Below are 19,995 nucleotides of genomic sequence, written 5' to 3'. Positions count from 1 at the left end.
CTTTATAATAAAAATAACATTTTTGGATATTCTGTTCAGTTCGTAAAGGAGTACCTCCAATGATCTGGGTTTTGTGAGAAACATAATCTGAGAAACAAAACTGTTGTAAAATGCTGGCTTCGCTCACACAAATTAGCTGACCACAGGCAGTGTTTATCTGAAACTTGGTAAGAAACATGAAACTTCCATAATAGGAATGTAAGTCTTTACGGAATGAAGATGTACAGGTACAACTGTTGAGTGAGAAGCTTGGCCCAAATATTCTCCCCAGCTGCTGGAATTTGTACAAGAGTTCTGGCCTTGTATCCTATTTGAGAGCTTAATCTTCTGCATCAGCCTCTGTCTAGTGCAGGGGTTCTCAACCTTTTTCTTTCTGAGGTCCCCCCTCCACCCCACATGCTATAAAAACTACACGGCCCACCTATGCTACAACAAGAAGTTTTCTCCATATAAAAGTCAGGGTTGACATTAGGGGGTAGCAAGCAGGGCAGTTGCTTGGGGCCCCACTACGTTGCTCAGGCTTTGGCTTCAGCTCTGGGTGGCAGGGCTCAGGACCCTGGGCTTCAGCCCTACACAATGGAGCCTCAGCTTTCTACCCTGGGCCCCAGTGAGTCTAATACTGGCCCTCCTTGACCCGCCCTGAAACGTGTCCTGAACCTCTGGCAGAGAACCACTGGTTTAGTGGATATTATAAATCTTAAACTCCTTCAGTCTCTAGCTGCTGGATACCCTCACCAGAACCTTACGTATTGAGGGATGGTCTGATCTACACTACTCCCTTCCTCCAAGCTCCTGTGCCATGTCTACACTAGGATAAAAAGATGTATTAACGAAACATGTTAGGAAAAAAGATGTTAATTTTAACATATTTCATTAACGCATCTTTTTACCCTATTGTAGACATAGCTGTAGTTGCTGCAACTGAAAGGAGGGAGAAGAAGCCTCATTCTTCTCCTATGAATGATTCCAAGAAACAGTATAATTAAACTACAGACAATTTGAAGTGAAATAAATTCAGACTAGAAGTGATTCATAAATTTTTCACAGTGAGGATCATTAACTATTGGAGCAGGATTTACCAAAGGATGTGGTGAATTCTGCATCACTTGAGGTCTTTAACTCAAGACTTGATGTCTTTCTAAATAAAAGTTTGCTGTAGTTCTATCAGAAATTACTGAGCTGGATGCAGGAATCAGTGGGTGAAATTTTGTTGCATCAGCAGGTGACTACATAATTATACATAGGGTTGTGAAATACCAGCAATTAGAATAACCAGTCCCGTTAATTTTGTTTAGCTGCTGTTTGCTAAAGCTGTGAACCACGAAGCACTGGATCAGGCTGTCTGCAGACAGAGGAAGAGACACTGCATTGTTTTATGTTGAAAGTGTCTTTGCATCTGTAAGAGCTGGAAATTTAAGCTTTTATTTAAAACAAAAAATGTTCTATAGAAATTTGTGGTAGAGGGTCTCACACTCCAGTGTGAGCTTCTCATTCATGGAAGAGTGGATTTTTAAATTCTTCATTTTGTCTTAAAACTGTAATTAAGATATGTTTCTTGATATTGTTAGGACTGGAAGATTGAGAAGCTCTCTGATATTTATTTCTGTAACTCAGATGTTCAAGTACATTAGGTCAAAAGAGAAATCATTATTTAAAAATTCAGTAAATATTTTAAGGATTGAGTATGGGATACACTTTGCTACAATTTCATTCAACAGTAAAAATTATCAAACTGTTCTTGAGGTTCTGTTTGCCAGCTGACCATAGCTGTGGCTTCTTCATTTTTTAGCTTGTAGGCAATACAGTATTTGCATTGTCATAACTAATGCTACTACTGTATTTGTATTTGACATGCTGCTTCTTTTGTTCTAACAGCTTTTACTTGCAGCTTATGTGGAACTACTGGGGGATGTCTATATTAGAGACTTTTGCACAGAGGTAGGTACACTTGTGCAAACCCATAGGCCTTGTCTAGGATAGGGAAATTTTTTTTTTAAATTGGGTATCCTAACATGGTTTGAAATACTACTTAGTATTAGCAGCTAGTGTGACCAATGTGAAATTTTTAAAATCATAGTAGTTGGTTTTGGTGTATCAGGGATTTTTGCACTGGTGTAGCTAGTTACTAAGGACAAGTCCCAGGTTACAAAGGGAAAACAGTTGCATTGGATAGAACTGGTGTTGATCCATTCTTTCTATGCACTTTTAGTCAGTGGCCTTTTGTAATCAAGGTAGTTAGATTACTGAAAACACTTTTATAAGTAATTCTTGGATTAGAATGATAAGCAGTGAGCCCTTGAGTTGTGTTAGGATATGTGGGAGAGGAACAGGATTTGCAGGTGTTCAGCACCTCTCAGAATCAGCCCTTGATTTGAGAAGTGTGTGTTTAAAAAAAACAACCCTTTTTGCAATTTCTTTCTAGGTGGAGTAACTTTTGTTTTCATTTTTGTTTACCTATTATTAAAAAACATCAGTAAAGCTAAAGAAATTACCACTAGAATCTAAGGCTTTGTCTGCACTGGAAACTGAACAGCAAAACTTCAGTCGTTCAAGGGTGTGAACAGCGCTTCTGCCAATAAAGCTAACGCTGCTCGTTGGGAGTGGAAGGATTTTTTGGCGGGAGAGCTCTCTCCTTCCAACAAACAGTGGCTACGCTGCGTGCCTTTTAGCGTCATGGCTGTTGCGGCACAACTGTGTCACTAAATGTACAATAGTGCAAACAAAGCCTTTGGCCAGTTGTTGTTGTTGGCCGGTGTTGCACGGGTTGAACTAAAGGTGTGACTTTAACTTTAACTGGTGCAAAATCCTGCCTTGATTCTCTGTTAACTTAAGGTGTGTTAAGAGTGTCCACAAGGGTTTTACTTCAGTTTAACTAAATTGCATTTTAAGCCAATTTAGTGTGAAATCAGTATATAGATATAATCATTGAATATCAGGGTTGGAAGGGACCTCAGGAGATCATCTTAAAAGTTTTTTCCTAATAGCCAACCTACTCTTAATTTAGAAGCAACATGGATCTATTTCCTTGTTTTCCTCTGTAGGAATTAATATTTATCTGAAAAGTTCAACTTTAAAAAAGTATCTTTAGCATACTGACTAGATGACTGGAAAAAATAACTCCAGGGCATGACTGGTATTCTAAGTCAGTTATAAGTCTCAAATCTATAGCTGAAGTAACATTAAGGTTGGTGTAAACCCTGGGTAGATTGATTTTAAAATCAAATTAATGTAAATGACCAGTTTTAATCAGCAAGCAGGAAACCTTGGTTTGAATAATGTTAAACTTAATTTGCATTTGTACTTTTTAGTCAAGAAAGAGTCATTCTATTGGTTGGTATAATCATTAAAACACGTTGATTTACAGCCAGGTATAGCCTGAACTCTAAAGTTAGCACGTCTTTTTGCTAACCGGGAGGATACACTACGCTTATATGCATATATTTAAATAATTTTATAGTTGAACATCCATTTATTCAGATTTGTATTTTTTTCTTTGTAAATCATTCGCTGGGTATTAGGTCATTCATTAACATTCATACATTGTTTGCAAAGAGTATGTGTTTATAATGCAGTAGGAAAGGGATAGTTATATACCATAAGTGCACATTAACAAAGCCATAATATTGCTGTGCACTCATATACAAATCATTATGTATATATAATACTAAAAGCATATCACAAGCATCTAAAACTTGGGAGACTATTAATGTTTCCACTGAAATTTCACGTCCAAAGAAACCTATAATGACAATAGTACTTTTCAGTGGTGAACCTTACACAGAAAATTGAACAGACATTAGGTTACCAAACTTACATTTAAAAGAAACACAAGGAAATGCAGAATTTTAGGGTTAAATTTGAATCTGAACTCACTCCATTTTATCTAGGTATTGCATGTGTTTCGGAAATAGGCTGCGTTACCCTTGGCATAATACTCTATTCAGTAGCTATGCACATCAGTGTGGTACCTAAGAACATAACGTAAGAATAGCCATACTGGGTCAGAGCAGTGGTCCATCTAATCCAGTATTCTGCTTTCTGACAATGGCTGGAACCAGATGCTTCAGAGGGAATGAACATAGCAGGACAATTATTGAGTCCATCCACTCTCATCTAGTTCCATCTTCTAGCATCAGAGGTTTAGGAACACGTAAAGCCTGGGGTTGCATATCTGATATAATAAATGATATGTCCAGAAGACCAACTTCTCTCTGAACTTCCCTGGTTTATTGTGTTCACATAAGGGTGGATAAAACTGATATTTTTTTTAAATCAGATTTTTATTCTAATTTAAATAAAAATCCAATTTAAACTATTTTTATTTTAACAATAAACCTGTTCAATTAAATTTGAAGTTATGAAAACCCATGTTAAGGGCTAAACTTAGTATAATTTGTTAAAATAATTTAAATAAATAAAAATATATGGTGCATCAATGAGCCCTCAAATTTAATAAGTTAAAGGATGCTGCCTTTTTACTATATACACAACTAGGAGGGAATATTTTTAACTTCTGAGGTCAACTCATGTGTTATAAATGTCTCAATATTATGAACTACAGAGTATCAATATTCTTTTCAGTCTTTACAATGATAGAAAAGCAGATATTTACATTTTTCCAAATGTAAATATCAATTTCTGTTGGACAGAAATGCTTTTGCCTTAATTACTTTTGGTTTTAGTTTAACTAGCAAGTGCAGAGAGAATATTTTCTTTATTTGGTCTAGTACATTCAAGACTGAGAAGCCAGCTGGGAGTTGAACAAGCAAGAAATCTTGTTTTCCCCTTCCAGTCGAGGAATAAAACACAGGTAGGAGAGAACAAGATCTGCTGTTTCTAAAATCTTGAAGGACATGGGGCCAGATTTTCAAAGATACTTATTTTGATGCCTAAAGATACGTGCAAGTGCCTACTACGATTTTCAAAGGCACCTAAGCAGGTTAAGTGCCTAACTTCCATTGAAATCAATGGGAGTTGAAACTGATATGCGTTAAGTTCCTAACCTGCTTAGGTACTTTCGAAAATCCCAGTAGGCACTTATTGACATCTTTGGATACCTAAATACCTTTGAAAAAATGGCCCAATGTGTCCAGAAACAGTCAGTTCACTAGCTACAGTTAATACTTTGTTTAATAAATCAGTTTTAAAAGTATAATGTGTTTTTATATTGCTTTTTCTTGTTACCACCTTATTTAAGGTAATTTTATGTAACTAACAAACAAATTGAAAATGCTGTTTTTGTACATTCGCTGATTTCCAGTTTCCATCCAAATTCAGCTGACAAGTCCAGATTAAAAATCTTCATCTCCCGCCAACAAAGCTACCTGCCCCTTTGTTGGAGGTGGTTTTATTTTATTGGGGTAGGGGGATTTCTGCAGCTCTGAGCCCCCACGGGTGGTGGGGGCACCAGAGCTCCCAGCCGCCCAGCCCCTTCCCATTTTATCATGGATATTTTTAGTGAAAGTCAGGGACAGGTCAAGGGCTTCTGTGAATTTTTCTTTATTGCCCATGACCTGTCCGTAGCCTTATATATTATCAGTTAAAAACATATATGCAAAAGAGTGCACAGCAGTAGTAGTCAGTTTGACAAAATAAAATGTATAAAAAGAGATATGATATACTGTAACTAAAGAGATTACATGAAGCAACAGCAATTCCATTTTGCAATGCTAACATTGACACTTTTTACTCAGGGGACCATAGCAAAAGATGAGGTGGAGGGAATGGGGATATATAGCTTTGTTGGGGAATTAGCTTTGAAAAGGATATTCCAGAGAGTTTAATTTCATGCACCTGCCTCTGTTTTTATCCACTGGTCATGCTGACAACATGCCCCGAGTCACCTGCATTACATAGATATTTTAAACTGGGTGTAGGAGGTGGGATAAGCACAAAGGATAGATTAGTGCAGGAGCAGTTGAGAGAGCTGATATTTCTTCAGAACTTTTGACTGAATACATTTGCAGGTTTTGGGAATTTGTCTACTATTCTGACAGCCAATGTGATTCTGCTTATACTTTGTCCACTAGTTCTTCATTATCCCGAGCTGCTGAGAGCTTGGCAAATGCAACACATGTCTTGAATTGCCTGCCCTGCTTTGAAATAACACGCTGAACCTTTGGTTTTTTTGAAGCAGTGATCAGTCTCAAGAAAAGTCATGGGTGCAGATTACCTGCTCGCTGCTTTTTTCAGTGCAATGAAAAGACGCACACAGAAAGCAAGACATTTAACTTGGAATGAATATTTCTTTTTTAAACGTATCATGGATATGAGTAATGCAAGAACATTTTTGAAAGAATTAATTGACTGACACAGGAAAAGTACTTGGCCCCCTTATGTAAACAATTTTGAAAATATGCAGGAGTTGTAGGAATTTCCCCCACCAAGAATATATTTTTAAAACCATTTACATTTTGGTACAGTAATTGATGTAAATGTTAGGAGGATGGCTTGCTAAATTTAATTAATCACCATGTGTGTAATAGAAGCACAAGATGGCGTACTGGAATTGGTGTCTCGTGTGTACCACCAAATCACACTAGGAAACAGGATGACTGGTTCCTTCTGGGTCCGTAAGCACCTACCTATAATGTGTAGAAAAAAAACCCTGCATTATAATGGAGGACTTCAGTCTGAATGACACATGCTGGTAATCTCATGCTTTCAGTACTAAAACATCCTTGAAATGTCTATAGCAAAGATCAGCAACTTTTGACATGCAGCCCGTCAGGGAAATCTGCTGACAAACTGGGACAGTTTGTTTACCTGCAGCATCTGCAGGTTCGGTCGATCGCAGCTCCCGCTGGATGTGGTTTGCTGTTCAGGCCATTGGGGGCTGCGGGAAGTGCCATGGGCTGAGGGATGTGCTGGCTGCTGCTTCACGCAGCCCCATTGGCCAGGAACAGCGAACCGCGGCCGGTGGGAGCTGCGATCAGCTGAACCTGCGGATGCTGCAGGTAAACCAACCGTCCCGGCCCACCAGCGGATTTCCCTGATGGGTCGCTTGCCAAAGATTGCCGATCCCTGGTCTATATTATAGATGACTGTTTTCTAATTCAGAAAGTGTTGCATCCACCACGGAGGAGATTTCTTCTTGACAGATAAAAGAGGAATTAATCACAGAAATAAAATTGATGATCGTGTACCTACAAGTGATCATGACTTGGTCACATTTGCCATGTGCAAACAGAAAGTCCAAACCTTATATAGACACATGAACTTTGTTCTCTAAAAGGGCTAATTTCACAAAACTGAAAACAATTACGAGCCAAATCAGCTGAAAGAGAATTTAATCAGAAAAATATAAATGATTTTTGGTAATTGCTTAACTCTTTACTTGATGCCCAAAAATCCACAGTTGAGAAATCAACCTGACGTAGGGAGGAAGTAATGCTGGCTATAAATGTGTTAAAAAAAATGGAACAAAGGGGAAGTTGATAGTAATGAATATAATCAGAAGTTGGGAATTGTATACAATTGATCAGGAGAAAAAAGCACACAAGTAGAAATCTGTGGCCAGCAGAGTAAAGGACAAAAAGGATTTTTTAAAAGCATATTAGGAACAAAAAAGAATCATAACAATGATATTTGTCCATTCCTAGATGGAAATGGTAGAATTGTCAATAATGCAGAAAAAGCAGAAGTTTTCAAAAAGTATTTCTGTTCTGTATTTGGGGGGAAAAAAGATGTTGCATGATGAAGGACTTTCCATTCCAGTTGTAAATAAGGAAGATTTTAAACCGCAGCTGATAAAGTTAAACACTTTCTAATCAGCAGGTCTCAGTAACCTGCATTAAAAAGTTTTAAATGAGCTTAGCCATTGACATTGGTGGTTTTTTTTCTTTTTTTGTGTAACATTGGGGAAGTTTTGAAAGATGAGAAGAAAGCTGTTGATGTGCCACTCTTTAAAAAGAGTAAATGGGATGATCCAGGTAATTATAGACCTGTCAGCCTAATATTGATGCTGGACAGAAGAATGAAAGGAATGGTATGGCACTTGATTAATAAACAGTTAAAGGAGGGTAATATAATTAATGCCAGTCAACATGTGTTTATGGAAAATAGATCATGTCAATTTTCATACCTTTTTAAATGAGATGAAAAGTTTAGCTGATAAAGGTAATAGCATTGATGTAATGGACTTCTAAAAGGTATTTGACTTTGATACATGACATTTTTTTAAAACAAACCAGAATAAAACAAAATCAAAATGACTTCCAATAAATGAACTTAAAACTAGCTAATTAACAGGTCTCAAAAGAATTTCATCGAGTGAAAGATATTACCTCACCTACCTTGTCTCAATGTAATTGTAAACGGGATCATCGTTGAATAGGTGTGTTTCTAGATGGGGTCCCACAGGGACTTGTTCTTGGCCCTGTGCTATTTTATTAATGACTAGGAAGAGAACATAAAATCATCACTGATAACATTTGCACACAACTCAAAAGATTTGGGGAGTGATTAAATAATGGAGAGGACAGGTCACAGATAAACGGTGATCTGGATTGCTTGTTAAACTGTTCTCAAGCAAACATTATGCCCCATAATATGGCTAAAATGAACGAGTATACATCTAGGAACAAAGAATGTAGGCAATACTTACAGGATGGGGGACTCTTTCCTTGGAAGCAGTGGACCCCTTTTCTGGGGTTCCTAGTGGATCACAACTTAAATATGAGTCAACAATGTAATGCTGTTGCAAAAAAAGCAAACATCATTCTGGGATGTATTATCAAGAGTATTGTAAGCAAGGCACAAGAAGTAATTCTTTCGCTCTACTCTGTGCTGATTAGGCCTCAACTGGAGTATTGTGTCCAGTTCTGGGTGCCACATTTCAGGAAGAATGTGGAGAAATTGGAGAAAGTCCAGAGAAGAGCAACAAAAAATTATTAAAGCTCTAGAAAACATGACCGATGAGGGAAGATTGAAAAATTTGTGTTTGTTTAGTCTGGAGAAGAGAAGACAGAGAGGGGACTTGATAAGTTTTCAAGTGCATTAAAGTGCATATACTGGCACTAGAAAAGGTTCAGAAAAGGGCAACTAAAATGATTAGGGGTTTGGAGAGGGTACCATATGAGGAAAGATTAAAGAGGCTAGGACTCTTCAGCTCGGAAAAGAGGAGACTAAGGGGGAATATGATAGAAGTATATAAAATCATGAGTGATGTGGAGAAAGTGGATAAGGAAAAGTTATTTACTTATTCCCATAATACAAGAACTAGGGGTCACCAAGTGAAATTAATAGGCAGCAGGTTTAAAACAAATAAAAGGAAGTTCTTCTTCACGCAGCGCACAGTCAACTTGTGGAACTCCTTGCCCGAGGAGGTTGTGAAGGCTAAGACTATAACAGCATTTAAAAGAGAACTGGATAAATTCATGGTGGTTAAGTCCATAAATGGCTATTAGCCAGGATGGGTAAGGAATGGTGTCCCTAGCCTCTGTTTGTCAGAGGATGAAGATGGATGGCAGGAGAGGGATCATTTGATCATTGCCTGTTAGCTTCACTCCCTCTGGGGCACCTGGCGTTGTCCACTGTCAGTAGACAGAATACTGGGCTAGATGGACCTTTGGTCTGATCTGGTATGGCTGTTCTTATTTTCTTGTAAAGGTTTTTACAAGGAGGAGGGAGAAGAATTGTTGTTTTTAACTTCTGAGGATAGGACGAGAGTCAATGGGCTTAAATTGCAGCAAGGCAGGTTTAGATTGGACATTAGGAAAAACTTCCTAACTGTCATAGTGGTTAAACACTGGAATAAATTGCCTAAGAAGATTGTGGAATCTCCATAATTGGGGATTTTTAAGAGCAGGTTGGACAAACACCTGTCAAGGATGGTCTAGATCAGGGGTTGGCAACCTTTCAGAAGTGGTGTGCCAAGTCTTCAGTTATTCACTCTGATTTAAGGTTTTGCGTGCCAGTAATACATTTTAACGTTTTTAGAGGAAACCACCTTAGGATGGTTGAAAACCACTTTTTGTAGTTTCTTGCTTCATATCACAAGGATGAGTACGTCCCCTAGTAACTTTGTTTTTGTTATTTCAGTGATGGGCTCATCACTGATGAGTAGTTGAATATTTGATAACTATTCAATACTTCTAGCTGGGTTGAATGGCTTCTGTTTCTCTTTCCCCTCTTGATCAAATTGCCTGTCTGCTTCTTCCGTTTCTATGCAGTGTAGTTGTAGATGTGTCAGTCCCAAGCTATTAGAGAGACCAATGGTCCAATAAAAGATATAGCCTCATCAACCTTATCTCTTCAGTTTCTACTGCTTCTCCAGTTCCTTTATCACAGATCTTTTCCTTGTGGTGTCTGGAGCACCAATTTTCTGAATCTGTTCTAGTTTTGTCACCACCTTACTCATCTTGCACCAGAAATCTCTTGACTTCTGACAGAAAGAAAGATAGCAAATCCAAGGCATGTCACGGAAGTTGTTTTGTTCTTCATATCCACGCCTGTGGAAGAGCCATACTTGAACAGAAGGAATCACAGTTCCTCTTGTAAATATCCTCTGAAAGTTCCCTGTTCCTTGCCCCATTCTGCTTAAGGGTTTACTTGGCTACTGGTTTGTATACCAAGTGTTGCTGCTTTTGCTCCATTTCCTTGCTCTCAGGGAAAGATTAACTACTCAGATGTCAAACGCTGAGTCTGATCAAAGACCTAACGGTGCCGGCCATGTAATCTTCACAGACCCAAACAGACCTGTCTCACCTGGCGTGACCTTTATGGAGACAAATTACAAACAGACCAAACATGTAACTCACCAACTAACTGTACTTGCAGTCAGAGGATCTGCAGTTACTCCCTCCAAAATGCTCTTGTTTGCCTGTATCCTGCCACAAAACATTTTGAGATACTTGGATTTTTTCCCTAAACCCCAGTTTATTTGGCACAAGAGTCATTATCTTTTAGCGTGTCCCTTTCTTGAAACTGGCTTATCTAGACTTAATTTTTCATTTACCAAGGAAAATAAGATAATTGAAGCTTAAAATTAGAAATGGTGTAACTGGTAAGTAACTTTGGTTTTTGTTAGCTTTGTACTGTATTTATTAGTCAATCAGTGATATGTGCTGCTTTTACCCAGGCAATGCTGCTTTACACCTCAGTTTTTATTCTGGTTATGGGACTAAAATGTTGTGTAATCTTTTGTGTAATTTTTTTTAAAGCTTACTAAAAGAAACTATTAATATAATTGTACTGTAATATAAAATCTCATTTCTGAACCATTTTTACATTTCTAGATATTCAAGAATTTTATGAAGTGACCTTACTGGACAATCCAAAATGTATTGATCACTCTAAGCTATCTGAACCAGTACAACATGTGAATACCTGGGATTTCTCCAGCCTTCCAAGCACAACAGTGACATCAGAAACACTGCCAAGCAGTCTTAGCCCAAGTATAGAGGTATAGTGTGGATGATGGTCCTATTTATCTCAGTTCTTAATCAAACATTTCCTGTTTTATGAGATGTAACCCACTGCTGGTTTGAGGATATCAACTAATGTATAGTTTTGTTCTTATTCCTCACTCCCTCTTCTTGTCAGAAGTATTTATATTCCTGGGAAAAATTCCTATATTACTTTTTTTCATCAACAATCTTAGTCACAGGGGTACTATTGTAGAAATAACTTCTTTAAATATGGATATGAATGAGTATTTACTAAACAAAAAGAGGTGAATGCACTCCAGATTCTTGACTGTATCCTTAAACAGGGCTCTTATTCTCAAATCAAAGGTTTGCAATAACTAATGAGTTTAGAATCATCACACCTAGCCATACAAACTTGAGATGAGATCTAGTCATACGTAGAACATGTTACCACCACTGGATCCTATCTCTCAGCATTTCAGTCCATTGAAATGTTTTGCTTGAAAATCCCAGCAATTTATATTGGTGGTCCTCTTCTGTTACTCTTAAGAATATACTGCTACCCTTATCAAGGAATGGAGAAAGGTCCAGTTGGCTGAGTCAAGCTGAGCAGTTCATTCCCTCCTAGTACAGGAGCTGTGTGTGCAGTCTCTACATTAATTCCAGCCCTTTTCTCTGAGTTATCTTCAAAGCCATACAGGAGCTTTGGATATCCAATTCACATTAATTTTAAAGGAAATTTTGAGGACCAAACTTATTAGGTGGCTTTGAAAAATCTCAGTCTTGAAATAACTTTTTCCCTTGCGACAGGGTAAATTGCTAACATTAGGATATTGTGACTCATGAGGGTGTTAGCATTCTTTCCTTGTTAAAATTTTCAAGTTTATCACTTTTGAAGAGTGTGGTTTGTGTTGAAAATCCTCATTCTGGGGTTCTGTGTTTTATCCAAAGTAGCAAATGTTATACATATCTTTAAAAATACACTAGGTATGATTCTAGGGATTAGACAATGAACCTTTAATTGTTAACAAAAGTGACTGAAATGGCAAAACTAGAGTTGTAAGATATCTAGATGATCTCCTACACATCACATGTTTATGTCTCTAATCTACAGTGGAATCGCATCATATTTTTTTTGCTTTGTCTTCAGTTCGGGTGAGAGTCCAGGCGGCCTTTTTCCTCCCCCCCCCCGCCCCCTTTGGGAAAAATGGTAGCGCTGGCACGGCAGGGGATGCGTGCTCAAAAATTTTACTAATGGGGTGCGTGATCAAAAAAGTTTGGAAACTACTGCCCTAAGCTATGTGGACTATATCAGCAATGATATAGGGCTATAGCTGTGCTGGTATAATCCCATAGTGTAGATGCAACCTATACTGACAGAAGGGGTTTTTCCATTGGTTTAGGTACATCACCTCTCTGAGGGATGGTAGCTGGATTGAAGGAAGCATTCTTCTTTCAATCCAGCTTTATCTGCACTGGTGGTTAGGTCAGCATAGCAATATCAGTCAGGGATGTGGGTTTTTCTCACCCTTAACCAACATAGCTTTGTTAGCTTAAACTTTAAGTGTGGACCAGCCTAAGTGAGTTGCCCAGTCTGGTTTTACAGGCTAACATCAATACCTTGGTTGTTCTTTGAGTGTATATCCTTATGGGTGCTCCACCATAGGATGTGTTTGTGCATATGCACTTTTGACTAGAGATTGTAAATAGCAGTGTCTGCAGATCTGTGTCAAGCAGTGCCTTGTGCTCCCATGTGAAGGGGTATCGGGAGGCGTGGACCTGCCACCACTTCAGTTTCTTCTTGACTGCCTGTGGTTTGAGACGGAGCAGTTGTTTTTTGCTGCTTTCAACCTTTCTGCCTTGATTGTTTTGTTTTGTTTGTTATACTTATTATTTTCCAGTAATTTTTTTTCTTAGTTATCGCCTACTTTGTGCTAGGGGGTTTGCCCCCAAATTTCTTGCCCCTTGTGGTCTCTGGCTGTTCCCTGGATTATGCCTAGGACTCTGGAGTTCCAGCCTTATCATAACTGCCACAGGTCTTTTCCTCATAGTGATGGGCACTCAAATTGTCTCTGATATCTTGGAGAAACTCACTTACCATCAAAGCGTAAAGGCTGCTTGGGGTTCAAAGGTAGGTCCCACAAAGTTAGAGAGGCTAAACTGAAGCTTCTCTTAATAGAATGCTCCCTATTCCTCCCACCCCACCTGATATGTTGATCTCAGCTTCTTAGGCTGCTCCAGTGACTAATGGAGCTACAGGCGCAGTTCCAGAGATGAAATTCTCAGAACAAGATAACGTCTAGAGAGGCTCTAGAAAGAGGGGCAAGTCACCTCATAGAGCTCATTCTTGTCTCACAGTGGGTACAGCTGATTCTTCAGCTCCCGCTGGTACCGAAGCCCTGGTACCCTCTAAGAAGCTCTGATCAGAGAGACCAGGCAAAGCAATGCTCCACAAGGGGTGGGGGTGTGTAGAACCAGCTCCTGTCCGGTGACTGTTCCCTCATGGGAGAGAAATGTTTTGCCTGACTGTAGGAGACTGTCCAGATTGCTGGCTGCAAGGAATAAATCCTGCTCTAGGATGCATAGGGAACTGTGTCCTGGAGGAAGCTTTAGAGGGAGAAGATGGGATCTGAGAAACTGCTGCGGGAGGTTGGGGTGTGTGTGTGCAAATTTCATAAAACCCCTTTGGGTTTGTACCCCTTAAAAGAAGTGAGCACCAGAGTGTTGGAGCAAGTCCCTTAACCTGTCACAAAATCATCTGGGCAGTAGTCTGGTTAGAGTTGATAAGTTCTTCTTCGAGTGCTTGCTGATATCTATTCCAGTTAGGTGTGTGCGTGCCGCGTGCATGTTCGTCGGAAGATTTTTGCCCGATCAACCCACAGTGGGTCGACTGGGTTGCCCCTGGAGTGGCGCCGGATATATACCCCTGCTGACCTGACCGCTCCTCAGTTCCTTCTTACCGCCTGTGTCGGTCGTTGGAACAGTGGAGTGCGGCTTAGCTGTCCTCCACCTCCCTAGCTACTCCTTGTTTCTTCACTATTGTTGTTGTATATAGTTGATTTTATATATAGTTATAGCTAGTTTGATAGTTCTTGAATAGTTAGTGTATATAGTTACACCAGGGTTTGGGCATTAGCCCCTTCCCTGCACCCTGTGCTGGGGCCCATGCCCGGTTCACCGGGGTTTAAACCATGCTCGGCCTGTCATAAACCGATGCCCACAAGCGATCCCCACGACTCTTGTCTAAAGTGCCTTGGGGAATCGCACATTACGGATTTGCAAGGCATTTAAACTGGGGACAAAGAAAGAGAGAGACTTTCGCCTGAAGAATCTCCTCCTGGAGGCAGCTTTGAACCCTCCGTCCTCGGCACTGAGCGCTGAGCACTTTGCTAGCAGCTCTCTGGCACCGGACTGTGCCGGCACAGCCAAGACACTGAGGCACCGGCCATCTCCGGTGCAGGGGTCTGCTCGGCACCAATCTCTCTTACCGAAGCAGAAGAGGTCGAAGTCCTCCACTACCTCTGTGCTCTTGGCGCAGACGTAGCCTCATGTGGACTGCCTGGCACCTGCACCTGCTGCGGCACCGTCCACTGTGGTACAATCGATTCCGGTCCCACGGGGACCATCGAGTCCGGTCCCTGAGAGCTCCCTGCCAAAGCCTGTGGTTGAGCTTACGGTCCCCTCTACGCCGGAGACATTCTCCACAGCCAGGGACCTTATAGCCATGATGGAGTCTGTCCTGCCTCAACCCCCAGCACCACCGGTGCGGGTGTTACACTCCAGAGGCAAGCCAACCATAATGAGACCTCCTTCAGTCAGCTCGGCAGACCGGCACAGATCATGATCCAGGTCCCGGCGCTGTTCACGGTCTCATCGATGATCACGGTCCCGACGCTGCTTGCAGTCCCGCCACCGATCGCCTACTTGGTACCGGTCATGCTCGCGGCATAGATCGACGTCTCGGCCTCCGGCCCGGTACTTTCTGTATCGCTCCTGGCACCGCAACTCTCGCAGCCGTTCCTGCCGCAGACCTTCGAGATCCAAGTCGACCTCACGGCACCACGCTGGTCGCAGGTCCCAGTCTCGCTCTCGGCACCGGTATAACTCCAGATACCGATCCCCGGTGCTGAGGAGATCACCAATGGCGAGAGAGAGGGACCCTTACCATGGTCTTTCAGCTCCTCCCTGGCCGTCCCGGCACCCGCCCGTGTCTTCACAGGCGGACAGTGCATATGCCCAAGACAGAGACGCCGATGTGCCCACCACGATTTTCCACGAGCCCCAGGCTCAGGATTACGGACCTCAACAGCGGGCATTCTGGACACCTTGGGCATATCATCAGGCCCAAGGTGCACATCCAGGCCCATAGCGCCCTGCCACATCAGAACACCGGGTGCCGGAAGCCACCATAAGCCGACCTCCTCCTCCTACTTCAGAGGAAGCGTTGGTCCAGCCACAGGACTCCCAGATCCCAAGGAAGACAGAGGCTTTCCACCACGATGAGCCCTCGACTGACCTACTTGTCCCAGGTCTCTCCTCATCCTCCTCCCCTGACGAGGCGGTAGCCGGAATTTTGTCTGTAGACCCTCCACCAATCGACCTGAGGGCCCACCAGGACTTCCTCAGGCTTTTCGCACAAAATATGAACTTGCAAGTCGAGGAGGTCCTGGAGGTAGAGGACCCAGTGGTAGGAATTTTATCCTCTGATGCCCCCACGAGAGTGGCCCTCCCCTTTATACGGACGATCCAGGCCAATGCCAATACGATCTGGCAGTCTCGGGCCTCTGTCCCACTTGCTGCCCAGGGAGTGGAACGTAAATATATGGTGCCCTCCAAAGGCTATGACTACTTGTACGTCCATCCCCCTCCTTGCTCCCTCGTTGTCCAGTTGGTCAACGAGAGAGAACGCCATGGCCAGCAGGCTCCAGCCCCGAAATCAAAAGACACGAAGCACATGGACTTGCTGGGGCGCAGTCTGTCCTGCAGGGGTGCTCCAACTCTGCGTGGCTAATTAACAGGCCCTCCTTAGCCGCTATAATTATAAAACCTGGGCGGCAGCGGACAAGTTCAAGGAGTTGCTCCCTCAGGACTCCCAACAGGAATTTGCGGCCATCCTGGATGAGGGGAAAAAGGTGGCTAGAACCTCTCTCCAGGCTTCCCTGGATGCCGCGGCCTCAGTGGCCAGGACCCTAGCCTCCGGGGTTACTATGAGGCATATCTCATGGCTGCAAGTCTCAGGCCTTCCCCTGGAGCTCCAACATACAATTCAGGACCTCCCCTTTGAAAGGCAAGGCCTATTGTCAGATAAGACAGACCCTAGGCTGCAAAGTCTAAAGGATAACAGGGTCATTATGCGCTCAGTGGGCATGCAGACGCCAGTGACTCAGCGCAGGCCCTTCCGCCCCCAGCCACACCACTCTTACCCTTAGCCCAGACAGAAACAGGACTTTACTAGAAGGCTGGGTAGAACCGGATGCTGGAGGCAGCCAGGCAACCAAGGGGGCCGGAACCAAGGTTCCTCCAAACCTTCCTCAGGGCCAAAATCCTCCTTTTGAAGGTGCGGCCGAGGGCGTCATACCAGTATACCAGTATTGTCAAAGGATCCGTTCCCTCCTTTCTCCAACCGCCTCTCCCTTTTCCTCCCTGCGTGGTCCCAGCTAACGACAGATCGCTGGGTCTTATGCACGCTGGAATTTGGGTACCACCTCCAATTTATTTCACGCCCCCCCCTTCCAGCCCCGTTCTTCGTCCCTCTTCAGGGACCCCTCTCACGAGCAACTTCTCTTCCAGGAGGTGCAGACGCTCCTTGCCAAAGGAGCCATAGAGGAGGTACTGGAACATGAATGGGGCACGGGGTTTTACACCCGCTTCTTCCTAATCCCCAAGGCAAAGGGCGGGTCTCAGACCTATCCTGGATCTGCGGGAACTCAACAGATCCATGATAAAGTTGAAGTTCCATGTGGTATCCCTGGGGACCATCATCCCATCCCTGGATCCCGGAGACTGATACACTGGCCTCAACATGAAAAATGCATATTTTCACATAGCCATCTACCCACCTCACAGAAGGTTCCTCCGGTTCATAGTCAACCGCCAACATTTTCAGTTCGCAGTCCTATCGTTCGGCCTCTCTACAGCCCCAAGAGTATTTACGAAATGCTTGGCTGTAGTCGCCACCCACCTCTGCAGCCGTCGAATACACGTTTTTCCATATCTAGATGACTGGCTCCTCTGAGGCACAAGTGATCCATCATGTCCGCATTGTCAAGGACCTTTTCCTACATCTAGGCCTAATGATCAATGCGGAAAAGTCCACTCTGATTCCGACTCAGAGGATAGACTTTACTGGCGCCACCCTGGACTCCATCCTCTCCAGAGCTTGCTTACCGCTACCCCGATTCCAGGCAGTGGTGGCCATCATCCAGAGTCTGCAAGCTGCTCCCTTGACTTCAGTTCGCACTTGCCTCGGTCTCCTGGGTCACATGGCAGCCTGCACATTTGTGACAAAATACACCAGACTACGCCTATGTCCCCTCCAATTGTGGCTCAACTCAGTGTACCAACCAGGCAGGGATGCCATAGACATGGTCGTCACCATTCCCCCGAGCATCCTAGGCTCCTTCGACTGGTGGCTGACCCCCACCCTGGTGTGTGCAGGGCTACCGTTCCATCCGCTCCAGCTCTCTGCGTCCCTGACGACAGATGCATCATCTCTCAGCTGGAGTGCTCACCTCGGTCATCTACGCATGCAAGGCCTTTGGTCGTCTCAGGAACTGGCCTTGCACATCAGTGTCCGGGAGCTGAGAGCAGTCCGTCTTGCTTGCCAGGCGTTCCAACAGCACTTGCAAGGCCATTGTGTGTCAATATTCACCGACAACACAACAGCCATGTACTATGTAAACAGACAGGGCGGGACAAGGTCCTTGACCTTTTGTCAGGAAGCCATTCAACTCTGGGACTTTTGTATAGCCCATTCTATAGACCTCATAGCGTCCTTTCTCCCGGGGGTTCGGAACACTGGCGGATCGCCTCAGCAGATCTTTCCTTTCTCACGAGTGGTCGCTTCACCCGGATGTTATTCTTTTGGTCTTCCAGAAGTGGGGATTTCCCCGTGTAGACCTCTTCGCGTCCCGTGAGAACAGGAAATGCCAGATGTTCTGTTCCTTTCAAGGCCTCTCACAGGGCTCGATAGTGGACGCCTTCCTGATACCGTGGACGACTCACCTGCTATACGCCTTTCCACCGTTCCTGCTTATTCACAAGGTCCTGCTGAAAGTACGCAGGGACAGAGCCCGCTTGATCATGATCGCTCCAGCGTGGCCCAGGCAACACTGGTACACCATGTTGCTAGACCTGTCAATAGCCGACCCTATCCCACTACCTCTTCACCTGGACCTGATAACTCAGGACCACGGCAAACTACATCACCCAGACCTACAGTCCCTCCATCTCACGGCATGGCTCCTGAGTGGTTGACCCAGTCTGAGATGTGTTGCTCTGACCCAGTGCAACAAGTACTCTTGGGTAGCAGAAAACCTTCCATTAGAGCAACATATCTGGCCAAATGGAAGCGTTTCACATGCTGGTGTGGAGAACACAACGTTCTTCCCGCCGAGGTCTCCATCCCCCCTCGTCTTGGACTACCTCTGGTCCCTTAAACAACAAGGCCTAGCGTTATCATCTTTGAGGGTGCACTTGGCGGCCATCTCTACCTTCCACCCAGGGGAGAATGGTCACTCGGTGTTTTCACATCCTATGGTGTCCAGATTCCTCAAGGGCTTGGAGGGGCTATACCCCCAGGTACGCCGCCCCACCCTAACCTGGGACCTCAACCTGGTTCTTACCAGACTTATGTCGGCCCCATTCCAGCCATTAGCAACCTGCTCCCTTCTCTACCTGTCCTGGAAAACTGCTTTCCTCATGGCCATCACATCGGCAAGACGAGTTTCTGAGCTCCAGGCTCTCACAGGAGACCCTCCATATACTGTGTTCCACAAGGACAAGGTGCAGTTGCGACCACACCCTGCCTTTCTCCCCAGAGTGGTATCGGCCTTCCATGTTAACCAGGAGATCTTCCTTCCCGTCTTCTTTCCGAAGCCACATTCATCGTGCAGGGAGCAACAGCTGCACTCTCTAGACATCCGTAGAGCACGCACTTCTTATATTGAGCAGACAAAGCTCTTCCGCAGAACCCCCCAACTCTTCGTCGCGGTGGCAGAGCGTATGAAGGGCCTACCCCGTTTCCTCACAGAGGCTTTCATCCTGGGTGACATCATGCATCCGCGCCTGTTACGACTTGGCTCATGTTCCGTTGAGCCACCTCATGGCCCACTCAACCAGGGCTCAAGCCTCATTTGCTGCTTTCCTGGCTCACATGCCCATCCACGAGAGATGTCGCGCAGCTATCTGGTCCTCAGTATACCTTTGCGCCTCTCAGTGCCCTGGTTCAGCAGTCCAGGGATGACTCAGCCTTTGGCTCCGCAGAGTTACACGCCGCGACATCTCACTCCGACCCCACCGCCTAGGTAAGGCTTGGGAATCACCTAACTGGAATGGATATGAGCAAGCACTCGAAGAAGAAAAGACGGTTACTCACCTTTGTAACTGTTGTTCTTCGAGATGTGTT

General features: G+C 43.6%; 1 protein-coding gene and 1 long non-coding RNA gene across 31 annotated transcripts in view; one reads left to right on the top strand and one right to left on the bottom strand.

Annotated features, from left to right (window-relative positions):
- The window catches only part of DLG1 (discs large MAGUK scaffold protein 1), a 408,238-nt gene that overhangs the window by 8,148 nt on the left and 380,095 nt on the right, over positions 1-19,995 (top strand). For all 30 annotated transcript variants that reach the window (XM_075069025.1, XM_075069021.1, XM_075069020.1 and 27 more), the window contains exon 3: positions 11,238-11,404. In XM_075069025.1, the coding sequence (XP_074925126.1) occupies positions 11,238-11,404 (167 nt within the window). The remainder of the gene's footprint in view (positions 1-11,237; positions 11,405-19,995) is intronic.
- LOC142047248 (uncharacterized) overlaps positions 1-19,995 on the bottom strand; it is a 498,878-nt gene that overhangs the window by 369,921 nt on the left and 108,962 nt on the right. The window lies entirely within an intron of this gene.

Source organism: Chelonoidis abingdonii, chromosome 8 (genome assembly GCF_003597395.2).
Source record: "Chelonoidis abingdonii isolate Lonesome George chromosome 8, CheloAbing_2.0, whole genome shotgun sequence".
Lineage (NCBI taxonomy): Eukaryota > Metazoa > Chordata > Testudines > Testudinidae > Chelonoidis > Chelonoidis abingdonii.
The sequence above is the reverse complement of the archived record's forward strand: the minus strand, read 5'-3'. Positions and strand labels throughout refer to the sequence as shown.